General features: G+C 66.8%; 2 protein-coding genes across 5 annotated transcripts in view; both read right to left on the reverse strand.

Moving 5' to 3' along the window:
- The window catches only part of CARD9 (caspase recruitment domain family member 9), a 5,825-nt gene extending 4,582 nt beyond the window's left edge, over window positions 1-1,243 (reverse strand). For both annotated transcript variants that reach the window (XM_045289280.1, XM_045289281.1), the window contains exons 1-3: window positions 1,010-1,243; window positions 769-906; window positions 345-649 (exon numbers count right to left, since the gene is read on the reverse strand). In XM_045289280.1, coding sequence (XP_045145215.1) covers window positions 345-649; window positions 769-906; window positions 1,010-1,193 — 627 coding nt within the window. In that variant the 5' untranslated portion in view covers window positions 1,194-1,243. The remainder of the gene's footprint in view (window positions 1-344; window positions 650-768; window positions 907-1,009) is intronic.
- Window positions 1,244-2,976: 1,733 nt separating this feature from the next.
- On the reverse strand, window positions 2,977-14,554 carry SNAPC4 (small nuclear RNA activating complex polypeptide 4). 3 transcript variants are annotated; one of them, XM_045289286.1, is made up of 24 exons: window positions 14,472-14,554; window positions 13,697-13,852; window positions 13,411-13,457; window positions 12,289-12,471; window positions 12,072-12,197; window positions 11,926-12,004; window positions 11,694-11,775; window positions 11,159-11,263; window positions 10,992-11,064; window positions 10,472-10,636; window positions 9,830-9,977; window positions 9,631-9,737; window positions 9,448-9,542; window positions 9,038-9,132; window positions 8,410-8,489; window positions 7,874-8,311; window positions 7,427-7,483; window positions 7,060-7,273; window positions 6,748-6,818; window positions 6,463-6,552; window positions 6,046-6,061; window positions 3,884-5,727; window positions 3,440-3,529; window positions 2,977-3,323 (listed from the first exon to the last, which is right to left on the reverse strand). In XM_045289286.1, the coding sequence occupies exons 2-23, from the start codon at window positions 13,824-13,826 to the stop codon at window positions 3,443-3,445; spliced, it is 4,332 nt and encodes a 1,443-aa protein (XP_045145221.1). In that variant the 5' UTR covers window positions 13,827-13,852; window positions 14,472-14,554; the 3' UTR covers window positions 2,977-3,323; window positions 3,440-3,442. The 3 variants fall into 3 exon arrangements, with proteins under 3 accessions (XP_045145221.1, XP_045145223.1, XP_045145222.1); XM_045289288.1 differs by lacking the exon at window positions 14,472-14,554 and having other exon boundaries at window positions 7,874-8,281; window positions 13,697-14,223; XM_045289287.1 differs by lacking the exon at window positions 14,472-14,554 and having other exon boundaries at window positions 7,874-8,284; window positions 13,697-14,223.
- Window positions 14,555-14,577: the final 23 nt, after the last annotated feature.

Here is a 14,577-nt window from a genome sequence, read left to right on the forward strand (position 1 = left end):
CAGACCCCGACTCCAGACACCTGGCTGAGGCTAGACTCCACCCAGGCCCTGCCCAGCCCGAGAGCAGCCCCTGAAGTTAGACCCTGACTCCAAACCCGACTCCAGACCAGCGATCCTAAACCTTCCTCATGCTGCTACCCTTTCACACAGTTCCTCATGTCTTGGTGACCCCCCAGCCATAAAAAAGATTATTCTCGTTGCTACTTCATCACGGCCATTTTGCTACTGTGATGAATCGGGGATCCCCGTGAAAGGGACCCCAATGGGATCACAGCCCCCAGGCCGAGAACCGCTGCCCTAGCCCCTGGCGGAGGCCACTCCCACGCGGAGCCGCCCAGGCGCACCTCCAGCTGCAGGTCGCGGTTGCGCATGAGCGCGGCGCCCTTCTCCTCGCTGAGGCGCGCCAGGCGCAGGGCCAGCTCGTAGTTCTCGTCCTTGCAGCGCTTGAGCTCGCGGGCACCCCCCTCGGCCTCCTCCTTGAGCCGGCGCACGCGCTCCTGGTGCTTGCGCAGCAGGCTGTCCTTGAGCCGCAGCTCCTTGATGAAGTCGTCCTTGGCGCTCAGCAGCGCCGTCAGGTCCTGCACCTTCTTCTGCAGCTTCTGCACCTCGCTCATCAGCAGCTGCGTTAGGCCGGACTCCCCAGAGGCGTCTGCGGCAGCCAGCCACGCACTGAGGGCCAGGCCCTGCCCGGGGGACCCCGCTCCCCACCGGCTCGGCCATCGCCCCGGCCTGCACCCCACTGGACCAGCCGGCGGGTCCCCTACTCACCGATGATCATGGAGAAGACGCGGGCCGGCTCCTTGCCCGTGACCTTCCTGTACAGCTGGGGGTAGTAGAGCTCCAGGCTCTCCAGGAAGGCCACGTAGCCCTTGTGGCCCGTGCGCTGCAGGATGTCCAGCAGGACCCCTGCAACCAGGCCGGGAGGTGGGCGAAGGCACCGGGCCGGGGGACCAGGGCAGCCTGGTGGGTGTCTGGAGGGCGCGGGCGGTTGGGGGGCGGGGACACTGACCCACTTTGCGCTTGCGGATGACCAGGCTGGGGTCGCTGAGCACCTGCTCCTCGTCGTCCGGGTGCAGCACCTTGCACTGGCGCAGGTAGGGCGTGATGCGTGCTGGGTCGATGACGGAGATGAGTTTCACGCGGAAGCTCTCCAGGGCGGTCCAGCACTCGTCCTCGTTCTCGTAGTCCGACATGGTGGCGGCGGGACCGCGGCCTCGCCCTGCCCACGAGCAAGGGGCAGGTGGGAGGTGGGCACACACACACACACACACTCCTGGAGCCCTGGCTCGACCAGGGACCAGCCTCCCTTGGCGGCCCTGGCCCAGAGGGAAGTGGGGCACGTGCTGGGATGCGGCCTCCCGCCTCTGCAGCCCTGTGGGAGCCTGGCCACTGGGGACTTCCTCCTTCCCGGGAGTGGCAGCGGCCGTATGTCACGCACACCAGCCTCCGTCCTGGCCCCCCCTTCCTGCCAGGAACTGGTGATGCAATGAGCTGCTGCAAGGTGGGAAGTGGCCCCAGGGTATCTGCCTGGTGCTGGCACTCTGGGAGGGCCTCGGCGCACCCACAGGCAACCTGGAATGCCGCTTCACCAACTTGTCCGGTCCTGGCACTGTCCCCGTTCCCACCCGTGCCCAGGCTCCCTCCCAGGTGAGGCTGCTGGAGACCGACACTCAGCCCACCCTCTGCAGACTCCCCCTGGAGACAGACCCCACCCCCATCAGACAGGCTAACAGCTTCACAGCCCTCTCCCTCAGAGTCCCCAGTCCCAGCAGAGCACCCAGCCTCAGACAGCGCCCCTGGGTAAAAGGAGAGATGCCCGAGTTCCCCCTCAGACAGAGGCCCCAGTGCCAGCAGATCCCCTAGCAGAAGCCACATCCCCATCTGGCCAGCCCCGGGTGGGGGCCCTGAGGCCCCACTGAGTGGGGGCACCCAAGTGGGGTCAGGTAGGAGCTGTGAACAGATGCCCCGGCCTTCCCAGCTGAGATCCAATGGCCTCAGTCTACCCCCGGTGCCTGTGCCCGGGGAGTCGAGTCCCCGGTGAGCCTACCTCAGGTGCTGCCGCTGGGTGCTGCCGGCCAGCCCGGCCACACTGGGCTGCTGCCCCAGCCTGGTACTCAGGAGGGTGGAGCTGGGGCCCTGGCACTTCCTGTGGCCCGCAGGGGAAGTGGGGGTGTGCTCTGAGGGAAACCTCAGGAAAGCACTGGAGCCCCCGCCTCCCCGGCACAGTGATGGCCTGACCGGTGCTCGAGTGGAAACCAAGGCCTCCCCCGCGCTGGACCGAGACGGTCAGTCTCGCCACTCTGGCCCAGACAATGGTTTCTGGAGGCTTCCCCAGTGGGGCGCTCACTACGAAAGGCTGTCCCCATGCACATGTGGGGGCGGGGACACAGACTAGTCTCAGGGGACAGCTGGCTGGCCACGCCTCTGCCCCAGGAGGGGGATCCTCAGCGTCCATGGCCAGCACAACCTGTTGGCCGGGTCCCCAGGTCAGGCTGTCGCAACACTTGTTAGAAAGGGGCGGAGTCACCTCCTGGGTGCACACACCCGAGGCGAGCCAGAGGCCAGCTGAGGAGGAACTGTGATGTGGCCGGGGTGGGGTGTGCGTGCCGGAGCACATGGGGGGCGGGGCCCGGACAGGCCACTGGGCTTCACCAGTCAAGCCCCCAAAGGCTGGGACACAGCGGTGCAGGCAGGAACACCCCGTCAAGCACTGGGCAACGAGGGTGGGCCGTGGGGGCGGCAGTCATTGTGTGCGGTGTTGGGCAGACGGCACTGTGTGTGTGCTCGTGCTGTGTACACCAGCCCTGCTACGTGGGCTGCAGCCCCTGTAGGCAGAGCTCCCTGCTGCCTGCAAGGGCGGTGGGCTGGCCATGGGACTGCAGCAGCCAGAGGAGGCAGGACACCCACCCCTCGCCCCCTCGCCCCTCCCCAGCACAGAAGGCGCTGCATCTCGATGAGGAGACAGGCCTGCCTTTATTCTCTCCAGTGATCACGGTGCACTTGCCGCAGTGGCCTGATGTGGGGTGGGCTGCAGTGTGCAGGCCCCAGGGACCCGTGGGGGGTGGGGTGGGGAGGTGGGTGGGACACCAGGGCGGCTGGGGGAGAAGCTGACAGCGGAGCCTTGAGGGTAGGCTCCTGGGCCGCACGTCTCCCCATCCGTCTGCAGGGTCTGCTCCCCAGCCTGGGCCAACAGCACGTGGCTGGACCTCCGCTCCAGTGATGGGCAGACACAGACAGGCCGGCGGCGGCGGTGGGCTGTGCCCTCACGGGACACAGTACCGCAGACGGGTGCTGGCACAGGCATCCCAAGTGGCCGCAGAGACCTGACGACGGAGGCACCTGGTTCACGTGGGGCCTGTGTCCAGGCAGGAGGCAGCTCCGGAGGCCCCTCTGCCCCCGGGACTAGGGGAGCCCCTCCCTGGGCAGCCCCTGGGCTCACTGCTCAGGACAGCCGCCTCCGCTTCCGGCTGTGCCTTGTCCTCAAGGACCAGAGGTCATCTGGGATGTCTGAGCAGCAAGATGCAGCCACCTGGACAGGGAGATGGGTGACCCTCAGGCCTGGATACAAGTCGGGAGGCCAACTGTCCCTAGCCCCAGGGGAGCTGTTCGAGGCATGACTGAGGTACTGGCCGGGAGAGGAGGGTCCTCTATGCCACCAAAGGTCTGTGGGCACTCTCAGGCCAGGGCCCCAGTTGGGCTACAGCCTTCCCTGCCCCTGCCAGTAGTGGCTGCAGACATGAGCTGCCTCAGTGGGCCAGGGGTGGATCCTGAGGGAAGTAGTCCTCCCCTAGGAGTACCACCCACTCCCACTGCCACACAGGCCAGGTCCCTTTCTCCCTAGCACCCGCCAACCGGGAGCCCCTTCCTCTCCAAGGCGACCTACCTGCGGCTGGGTCCCCTCAGGGAGCCCTGTCCCATCAGGAAGTGTGGGGCCCTCCAGGTCCTCACACTCACTGTCAGAGCCCAGCCTGGGGGTGACTGACAGGGTGGTAGGGATGCCACGTGGAGGGAGGGTGGCCAGGAGCGCAGACAGGGAGAAGGTGGCCAGGAATCGGGCCTTGAGCAGCAGGTAAGCTGGGCTGTCCCTAAGCTGCACATGCACCATCTCCCGGGCAGCCTCCAGGGCTCCGGCGGGGGGCAGCTCCTGGCAGCCGGGCACCAGGGTGGCCGCCTCCCGTGCCAAGGAGTCCTTGTGGAGCAGGAGGCTGGCCAGGGTCCGCAGGGTACACAGTGTGGGGGGCTGGTAGGGCAGCCTGCTCCCCAGGGGCAGCACACACACCCCCTGCTGGCCCCTCAGCCAGGCCTGGGTGGCCCCTGGGTCCTCCAGGGAGATGAGGCTAGTGACCAAGGCGCCCTTCCTGGGGCCAGGTGGGGGTGGCTGCTCTGGGGCAAGAGGGCGTCCTGTCTCTGAGGGGGTGCCAGGTGATCCCTCGGGACTACTTAGGCCAGCCCCACTGTGGGAAGGCAGCTCTGCTTCAGGGGGGCTGGATGGGAATGCGGCCTGGGAGGGCGTTTCAGGGGGTGGAGCACTATTTCTGGGAGATGGAGGCCTGAGGGCCAAGGCTGGGTCTTCAGAGGCCCCTGCAGGGCTGTGAGGGGCAGAGGACATTGCAGGGGCTGAGACGGGGTCTGCAGAGGCCCCTGCAGGGCTGAGAGAGGCAGGGGATGTCCCGGGGGCCAAGACTGCAGGGGGTCTTGCAGGGCTGTGAGAGGCAGGGGTCGTCCTGGGGGCTGAGACTACAGGGGCCCCTGCAGAGCTGTGAGGGGCAGGGGGCATCACAGGGGCTGAGACTGGGTCTGCAGAGGCCCCTGCAGGGCTGAGAGAGGCAGGGGCTGTCCCGGGGGCCAAGACTGCAGGGCTGTGAGGGGCAGGGGATGTCCCGGGGGCCAAGACTGCAGGGCTGTGAGGGGCAGGGGGCGTCACAGGGGCTGAGACTGGGTCTGCAGAGGCCCCTGCAGGGCTGAGAGAGGCAGGGGCCATCCTGGGGGCCAAGACTGCAGGGCTGTGAGGGGCAGGGGATGTCCCGGGGGCAGAGGCTGAGGGCAGCAGGGTCAGTGAGGCTCCTGTGGGCCCAGGCAGGTGCACCACAGCTGGCATGGATACGGGCAGCAGACCCTGGGTGGTGAGCACCCAGGTGACAGGCAAGGAGGTGTTGGCTGCCACCGGGGGCGTCACCAGGCGAAGGGTGGGCCACCTCGCAGAGCTGGGGACTGCGGGGAGGAGGGGTGGTAGCTCGGGCAGACCCTGCTTCTGTGTCATGCTGGGGACAGGGACATGGTGTCTGGAGGCCTGGTGGGCAGAGGTCCTGGCCCCCGTAGGGGTGGGGGCCAGGGCTTGCTGGGTCCCCCCTGTGCTGGCTGGGGTCTGTGACCCCTGTGAGGGCCCAGCACAGATCCCAAGTCCTGGGAGTGGCTGGTTGCAGACAGCAGGGCCTGCGGCTGTCAGGCCTCGGGGGGTGGGCTGCAGGGCAGGCAGGGGCGTCCTGGGTACGGGGAGCAGCATCTGGACAGGGGGTGGCTGTGTGTGTTGGGTGGCCCTCTTGGCCCGGGCCTCCCTCAGCCTCTTCTCCCGAAGCAGCTCCGACACAGTCTTGGGCTTCGGCCGGGGGCCCAAGGGGGCCAGCTGGGGAGTGGGCTGGGGTTGGCGGGATCCCTGCGCCCCACGGTCCTTGTGGCCAGCCCTCTGCTTTGTAGTTTCTTGAGCCGGCCTGGCTGGGAAGAGGCCTCCTGCAGGGAGCAAGGCCACCCAGGGACCTACCACCAGTTTCATGCCACGCATGCCCACCCCCGTCCCACCAGCCCCAGGCAGCAGCAATGTCTGGGCAGCCCGCCCTGCCCAGTGGGGCCTGTCCTGTGGGCTGCCTCCGCCCCATCCCTGACCACCTCAGATGGGAGCGGGCACCACCTCTGCCTCCTCCCTCCTGGGACTGGGTACCAGGTCAACCTCTCCCACCCAGTCCGTTTGGGACTCAGAGGAGATCCGTCCCGTGGCCGCCAGCCTCCCTGCTGGGCCATGCGCCTGGGCAGAGATGCACAGGGCCGTACCTGGGCAGGGCCTGGCCTGGAGAGAGACAAGGGCAGCTGTCAGCATCCTCTCCGCCCTCCCCACAGTCCACCGCACCAAGAGTCCCTACGTGCAGAACCCGGGACCCCCGCCTAGAAGACCCTGGCTTTGCTCAGGCCCACCCCGACCCTTGCATGGCGGGGGCGTCTAGGGGCTCGCTATCTGGGGAGTGCAATGGGGCTGGACCTAGTCTCTGACCGGTGACCCAGCTTCTCAGGCTATCGGGGAGACAGGCTAGGCCTGATGCTCTCTAGGTCACCGGACACAGTGCGGGGAGGGAGGGAGGGTTCAATCACCAGACCTGGCCCGCCCACAGAAGCCTGGGAAACACCGGGCCCTGGCAGCCATGCCCCGAGCTGCTTGTGCTGGGCTGCAGAGGGAAGGGCACCCACGCCCACCTGCAGGCAGCCTGGTGCGGCGGGGCCGGGCGGCGGGCTCCTCCGCTCCCCGATGACCTCCAGGCAGCCGTCAGTGTCAATCTGCAGCAGCTGAACGGGAGCAGCATGGAGGCCCTGCCTGAGACCCCGCCCTCCCACAGGCTGAGGCCAAGGCGCTCAGGGACTAGGTCTTGTGGCGCACGAGGTCGAGACCTGCCCTTTGCCGCACAGGCCCCCCTCGCCCCGCCCAGGGTGGACAAGCCTGTAGAAAACCGCCCAGCAGGGCAGCCCCGCCAAGGCCCGAACCTGGATCAGCAGCGTGAACACCGGCGTGCTGGTCAGCTGCACACTCCGTAGCTGCTTCTGGACGCCATCGGCTGAGGATGGGGGCTGTCAGGAATGGGGTTCTGGCCCGGCACCGCTCCCAACCCCCAGGCACCCGGCAGGAAGGCATGCTCGGGAGTGAGGCCAGCTCCTCCACACAGGACCCAGGCCATGCACGAGGCGAGGGCGGGCACAGCTGCACAGGGCCACACACATCCACGCCCGCAAACTGCCCCCATCGCCCCAGCTCCCACCGTAGGCCACCCCACCCCTCCCACACACGGCCACCAGCACCTTGGGTGGACACGGCAGGCCTCTGAGGTATCTGAGTATGGGGCAGGATCACCCTGTCCACCCAGGGGCCCACGGCCATCAGGAGGCGGCGGGTGAGCAGCCTTCTCTGCAGGGTGTGCCTCTGTCTGCGGCGCTGCTGCCCATTCAGGGTGGAGCCGGGCCACAGGCACCGCACCGGGGGCCCCGCCAGGTCTGGCCGGGGCAGCTGCTCCTTCTGCAGGAGGGATGTGGGGGACAGGGGTGAGGGTGGAGGCTGGACGTGTACAGGTATCACACACGTGTGTTTACACAGGGGCACTTCCGTGTTCCACGACCTCACATGCACACGTGTCCCATGTTCCCCCGTGTGTGCAGAGGGCAGGCTCACCACGTCGTGGGTCGGCTGCACCGTCTCCAGGGGCGCCTCCTGCAGGTGGCTCCTGGTCTGAGGAGAGGTGGGTTGGGGCTGTGGCTGGCTCTTCTCCACCTGCCCGGCCGTCAGGGGAGACACCACAGTCCTGGCACCCACAGACAAGGGGCCAGACGGCAGCATGGACCACTACCACCAAGCGCCCCAGATGCCCCTCCCCACTGCCCAGCCGTGCCACCAGCCCCGCCAGGGGAGGCCACCTGTCCAGCTTCTGCGAGAGGCGTGGGCACTGGGGCTGCCCGAGCAGGGGCAACTTTGTAGGTGCAGGACCCATCCTCACGGCCCGGCTCGTCAGGGCTGCCCTCAGTGGGCGGGGCTGCAGTGGGCACTGGGGTAGTCGTGAAGCTGCGGGCCAGCACCGAGTGGAGGGGACGCTGTGCCCATGGCCTGAGCAGTGCAGCCTACCTCATCCCCTGACTCCTTGTCTCTGGCCGGGCAAGTGTCCGTGGAGCCTGGGATGCCGCAGTGGGTCCCCAAGGCTGGCCCTTTCTTGTTGCTCTGGCGGGCAGCTTCGGCCTCTTGGGGGTTGCTGGTGAGGGCCAGCGGCAGGCCCGGCCAATCCCGGGAACTCCCTTTCCTCGGCGCTGGGCCACTTTGCCTCGCAGGCACCCACAGGTCCATGCTGGGCACCATGTAGGAGTCTGCCTGGCCACCCCCGCGGGGCCCCGGCCTGTGGTCTGGCTCAGCCTCTGTGTCCTCGCTGCTGCTGCTGCTGCTGCTGCCCAGGTCCTCACCCTCTGTGCTGTCTGAGCTGCTGGAGCTCCACCGCACGCATCGCCGTGGCCGCCGCCGCCCTTGCTGGCCCCTCCGCTTCTTCTGTGGACAGCCGGGAGGGCGTGTGTCCTGAGGCCGCGCAACAAGGGGACCCTTCGGGTTTCCACCGCACCCGCTAGCCCCTGGGAGAAGGGCCATAACCAGAGCCCCTGTGCCACCTCCGTTACCCCAAGCATGATCTTCCACTTGCTGAGACACTGGGAGCCCGTCCGATGGGGCAGCTCTGCTGCGATCTTTGCCCAGTGGCCTGGGGAAGCAACAGGACACGGAGCCCAGGGGCTAGGGCACACAGCCCGCTCCGCCCAGGCCTGTCTGCCTCCCCCACCCGGCACACCAGACTGCAACACGGGGGCTGCAGTCAGCCTGGGCACTACTCTCTGGGTCAGGCCTGCTCCCATGGTCCAGGGCCCAGGATCCTTCACCCATCTCCCCACACACTTTTGGAGGCCCCATGTGGGAACCGGAAGCCTTATCACCCTGGCCTTCAACCCAGTGGGCTGATAACAAGGCAAGAAGGGGACATCAGTTCCTCGTTAGGAGCCCCGCAGCCAGGAGGACACATTCTCAAAGGCTGATGGGATCCGGGGGGTGCGGGGCGGGGCACACAGGGTACCTCGACACTCAGGTAAAGTGGCTGAGGAGGCAGAGTGCATGGGCTCCCAGATGTTTACGGGCACCTGCGAGCCACGCAACCGGAATGAGGTACAGCTGCCCCACCCACAGAGCAGACCATGGGGACCAGTGTCCGTGAGGCCAGAGCACAGGTGGGGGTGGGGTGGGAGGGTCAGGACACACCGACTCCGTGCTTCTCGATCAGCTCCAGCAGCTTCTCCTCTTCCTTGGGGTTCCAGCGCCCCTTCCTCAGGTTGAAGCGCAGTCTCCTGAGATACCTGGCTCGATGTGGAGACAGACAGACAGATGACGGCTGAGATGAGAGGTCCCACGAGCCAGCGTGGGGTGAGAGAGGTAGACGTATCCCTCCCACAGGAGTCCTTGGACCAAGACCTCTCGCCCGTCCTTGGCAGCCGCCTGGCCACGCACCTGAGTGGCCCTCGTGCACCAGTTGAGCGGGGGTCCCACCTGAAGCTGTGCCCAGAGGGTACCCTGCTCGGACATCACAGAGCCAGCAAAGACCCTCTCTGGGCCACAGAACTCCTATGGCAGGAACCCCCACCTCAGGCAGAAAGACCCCTGGCTGAGCTCACCGGTCCCGGCACTGGGCATCGCTCCGGCCCGGCACCTCCTCCCGGATCTTAAACCAGTCATGTTCGCCGTGCTTGGCGACGGCCTGCAGCAGCTTCTGTGAGGGGAGGGGCACATGCAGACACTGGGGTCTCCCCTCCTGGCTCCAGGCGCCCCCAGCCCACCGGCAGCCCGGCTGCACTCACGGCGTCCTCCTCGGGGGTCCAGCAGCCCTTCCTCAGGCTGGGGTCCAGGCTCTTGGTCCAGCGGTAGATGAGCTGCATGGAGTCCCGGCCTTCCATGTAGTAGACAACTGCAGGCAGGGGCTCATCTAAGAGTAGGCCCAGGGCGACGCCCTGCCCCCCTGCCTGCCCACGCACCCGCCCGCCCGGCCCACTGGCATACTTCTGCGGTAGGGGATGTGGCTGCCAACCCGCATCTCCTGCACCAGCTGGGTGAGCATGCAGTCTTCCTCCTCTGTCCACTCTCGGCGCTTCAGGGCCCTGTTGTGCTGCTGGTACTTCTGCAAGCACTGGAAGGGGCTGCGCCGAGTCTGCCCGGCCGTGCGGGAGAGGGGTCAGCACGCGGGAGAGGAGGAGCGACTACACACAGGCATGTTCAACTCTCAGGGTGGAGACCACCCCTTGCCCCGCTTCTTGACCACATGGGAAGGGCTCACGGCCTAGCCTGGGCAGCACGTGCATGCTCTCACGCATGCTCTCATGCATGCTCTCATGCATGCAGGCACTGCTTCCTTAGCGCGCTGGGGGTCTGCTTCGGCTACTGAGTCTAAAAACGTGACACGTTGAACAGGGTCTGCCTTCTGCGCTGCACTCTGACCGTCCAGAGTGAATCGTCAGGACCTCGGGACAGAGCCGCTCAGCACACCTGGGGCCACTGGCCCTGGAAATGAGTCACCCTGGGGCCAGTGGGGAGAGACCGGCCCACAGCTGCCTGTGGTGGGAACTGGAGGGGAGGGGTTCGGCTGCACTGTGGGAAACAAGAGACCCCGAGGGGGAACCCAGAGGGCCCAGCCCGCAGCCTCACCCCTAGCTCCTCGGCTATCTGCTGCCACTGCAGGTGGCCGTGCTGGGCCGACAGCACCTGTAGCCGCTCCACCTCCTCCGAGCTCCAGGCCTGCTGGTTGATGCTCGGGTGCTCGCAGTTCTGCCAGAACTTTCGGATCTCCTCCGCGCTGCGGCCACCTTCAAACTGCATGGCACAGACCCCTGCTGGGCCCATGGCCAGCATCCTGGGGACCCCCCCCTCTCCCCCGCCACAGCGCTGGCTCGGGCTGAGCAGCCTGTCCCAACCCCGGTGCTCAGTGCCAGCGAGGTGGCCCTCTGGCTGAAAACTAGCTCTACATGCCGCCCCCCACCCCCCCTCTTGCAAAGGCCCTGGTGGATACCTGGACACACATTGCACCTGAGCCCTGGCTAGGGGGAAGGTCAGCGCCAGGCACCAGGGCCACACTGCTACCACCTGGGGCTGCCTGGCTGACTGACAGTGGCCCTGCCCTTGGCCACAGGTGGGAGTTGTTGGGGCCCCCTCTCTGCCCCACACGCACGTTCACGTTGGAAATCTTCTCCCAGTCGTGGCTGTCCAGTCTGCTCCCCAGGAGGGCCTCTTCTGGGAGCTGGCTGGAAAGAATGAGGTGTGGGAGACCATGCGACCTTTCCCATCCCCTGGCCCGATGCCCCACCCACCCAGCCCTGCTCTGCAGCACCGCCTCACTGGATGTCCGCGATGTCCCTCTCCGCGTCCTGGACCTGCTTCTCCAAGAGCTGCTTCTCCGGCTCACTCTGGGCTCGGCTCTGCTTCTGCTGCAGGTACTCAAGTCTGGGGGTGGGCAGCGGGCACGTGGGTCACAGGACCCTCCACAACACACTGCTGCTGGCAGACCCTGGTGCTCAAGCCCTGGGCCCTGGCTTGCCCCCTCCTCCCCCTGCAGCAAAGGGTGGTGGGGGGCTTCACTGTCTCCCAGCCCCTTCGACCAGACCATGCTATCCGGCAAGTGTCCCTGGAGCAGCCAAGCCTGCCCCATGCCCAGGACGGCATCTGGTGGACCAGTCACCCCACTGGGCAGGAGCCCACTAAGGGGAGCAGGGGCCAAGGACCCAGGACACACCCGGGTCCACCCAGAACCTAGAGGCCCTTCCCTGGGCCCCCTGTGTCTCCAAGTGCCTTGATTCTCATGCCACATCGAGGCCATGGCCGCGGCATCTCACTTGGCGTGCTTGGCACAGAGGAACGCCATGCCCCGACTCACTTGAGGAGCTTGGGCTGAAGCAGGCGCTGTAGGCGGTCGCTCACCACAGCCTGGCGCAGCAGGGCCTTCTCCCAGCTCTTCCCTGCGGACACGGCAAGCTGAGCCAGGCTTCGGACCCCATCCCCAGGGCCAGACACCCTGATGTCTCACCCAGCAGGCAGGGCCGATGGCCAGCAGAAGCCACGGAGCTGCCAGGGTGTAGGGGCACCAGCCCAGCCCTGCTGGTGCTTACACTTAGTGACCAGGAGCTGCTCGAAGGACTTGACGCCCTGGGCCGCCTTCTCCCGCGTGTCCTCGTTGGCCGGGGGGCCCTGCAGAGACCACAGCGTCAGGATGGGCATGGGCAGTCCCATCAGCCCCCGACGCCCCAGCACTCACCACGCCGGTGACCTTGTCCTTGAAGTACGGCTTCATAAAGTGCCCGATGTACATGTGGGGCGGCAGGCTCTTCCTGCCCTTGGCCTTGGGGCCCTTAGCACCGGCTAGATCCCACATGATCTCCTCCTGCAACACACATCACAGAGGGCCAGGTGAGGGGGCATTTCCAAAGGCTGGCAGCCGGTCAGAGGTGCCCCTGGCCCGCCTGCCCCACCACCTGCTGCGCACGGTTCTGGGCCAACAGCAGGTTCACTTCAGCCATCTTCTCCTGCACCACCTCCTGGTAGACCATATTCAGCTGCAGGCAGGTCTCTGGGTCCTCAGGGAGGTTTCTGTCCCTGGGCTCCTCCTCCTCTTCCTCCTCCTCCTCGTTGCTGGCCTCACCCCACCTGTCTTTTTCCTAGGTCAGAGCCAGACCCCACGGGTCAATCGGTGGGGTGCACCTCCTCTGCCCTCCAGGCCTGGCTGCTTTCCGAGGCTGGCTGGCCTGGCATTCCCAGTGCCCTGTGCTTGGGCCTCAGGAGCTAGCCCCGGAGGATCGTGCCCGTCCTCAGCCAGCCGGGGGTTCATGTCCTCCAGAGAGGGGCCCCTCGGCCGGCCGGGCTGGTCTTTTCAAGGGAACGTGGAGGGGCAGGGTGGTGGTGAGGAAACTGGAGACGTCACTCAGTGGGCCATGCGCTTATGAAATGCAAAAGAAACAAGGTAAGGCCCCCGCAGCCCTGCCCTGGAGGATGGGCACTCAGAAGCTGCTAAGGGCTCTGGCGTGTTGGCGCCTGGGCGTCCACTCAGTCCCCCAGGCATGCAGCCAGTCTGTGCCCTCTGACGCGGTGGAGGAAACACAGGTCAGCATGTGCCCTCGCCAGGCTCCCAAGGCTGCCCCGCCCACCCCAGGGGTCGCCAAGCAGCGAGCGCCCAGGGGTCTTCCAGGTCTGCTCTTCTGGAAGGGAGTTTGCCAGGCCCTCCTCCCACGGCACCTTTCCCTTGCCCTGCAGCCGAGGCACAGTGACTCTCTGTGGGCACTGATGTGGCAAGCGGGGCACCAACAGGATGGCATGCAGCTCTGCTCCCCTGCTTCTTGGGCTGGTACCTAGCTACCCCTACTGACAATCACCCTGACAGGGCAGAAGCTCAAGGAGAGGCAGGGGGTGCTGAGAGGGGAGGGACACTGACAGACAGCAGGCGGTGTCCTGGGTCAGCTACCCAGCAGCTGGTGGGCTCCTTCTCGGCACACCCTCCTGCTCATGACAGCCCGTCCCACCTGTGCTGTGATGCCAAGCCCGCCTGCCCATCCAGCGCTGGACCAACAGCCCCCTCGGCAGAGCAGACAACCCCTGCTTACCACGATGGGGGGGCCAGGAGCATCTGAGTCCTCAACGAGCAGCGAATCTGAAGAAATACAAGCACAGAGCTGGGGACACTCACGGGCCGTTCAGAGAAGGGGCCTCAGCAGTGCCGGGCCTGCACTGGGCACACACGCAGCCTGCCTGCCTGGAGTACAGGGCCCTGGTGAGCTCAAGAAGGGCTTGGGCTGCAGGGATGTAGCTATCCCTGCAGGGGTGCAGCAGCCAGAGCTGCAGAAGTGCCCCCTCCCCCAGGGCTGTGCCTTCCACCGGTCAAGAGCTCACCATCGTCAGAAGCCGAGTCGAGACTAGACTCAGAGAGATCCAGGCTGACGCCCGAGGAGCCCGGCTCCAGGATCCTCTCGAGCTCCCGGATCTCCTGTGTGATCTTCGCCCGCTCCGAGTCAGAGTCCATGGTGCCTCCCACCCACTCCACGGCATCTGTGGCGGAGAAGAGGCACAACTCAGAGAGGGGTGGGTGTCTATGCCCCCCCCACCTCCCAGGGCAGAAAGAGCAGGCAAGGTGGCCAGCAGGTGTGGTGGTGGATCCTGCTCTCCCGGACCCCCCCTCGGGGTGTGTGGGGGCAGTTGCAGTCCTGAGTGGTCACAGGTGCCAGAACAAGTCAGTGTCCTGCCTGGGCAGCCTGCGGACCTTGTGTCGCACCCCCGTGGGATAGCGGATCCCAAAGGATAGAAACCTTTACCAGGAGTGCTGGGGCGGGAAGTCTCCAGGGGCAGAGAGCTGCGAGCAGGGTGGGCAAGGCATTCCCCAGGGGAAGTCCGGGGGTCAGGGGTCAGGGGGCACACACTGGGGTTGAGCCTCCTCCAGGGCCCCACAGAAGCTGCTGCACTGCCTCAGAGCCGCACGCGGAGGCTGCGAGATGGGTGACGGGGGCCCCCCACCCCGTAGCAGGGCCGGCGGGACCACGGTGGCAGCCGCCCTCCTGTGGCCGCGCGGGGGGTCCTCCTGGGACCCCCAGCGCCCAGGACCCACCGCGGAGCACATCCGGTCCCGGGCCCATCCGGACAGTGGGCGCCCTCCGTGCGAGCTGATCCCGACCCGTCTGCACTGCGGGTCGGCGCGGAGGTGGAGACGTCCGGCAGACAGGGCCCCGGCGCGCTCGGCCCCCGGGCAGCGGCCACGCGGCCTCAGTTCCCCGGCACCC

Source organism: Echinops telfairi, unplaced genomic scaffold (assembly GCF_000313985.2).
Source record: "Echinops telfairi isolate 266 unplaced genomic scaffold, ASM31398v2 ScPeMD7_25;HRSCAF=90, whole genome shotgun sequence".
NCBI lineage: Eukaryota > Metazoa > Chordata > Mammalia > Afrosoricida > Tenrecidae > Echinops > Echinops telfairi.

Coding starts and splice junctions, on each gene's coding strand:
- SNAPC4 (XM_045289286.1), bottom strand. CDS start 13,826: ATGGACTCTGACTCGGAGCGGGCGAAGATCACACAGGAGATCCGGGAG. Junction 13,458..13,696: donor CGACTCGGCTTCTGACGATG/GTGAGCTCTTGA, acceptor GTATTTCTTCAG/ATTCGCTGCTCGTTGAGGAC. Junction 8,312..8,409: donor AGTGGAAGATCATGCTTGGG/GTAACGGAGGTG, acceptor GCGCGGCCTCAG/GACACACGCCCTCCCGGCTG.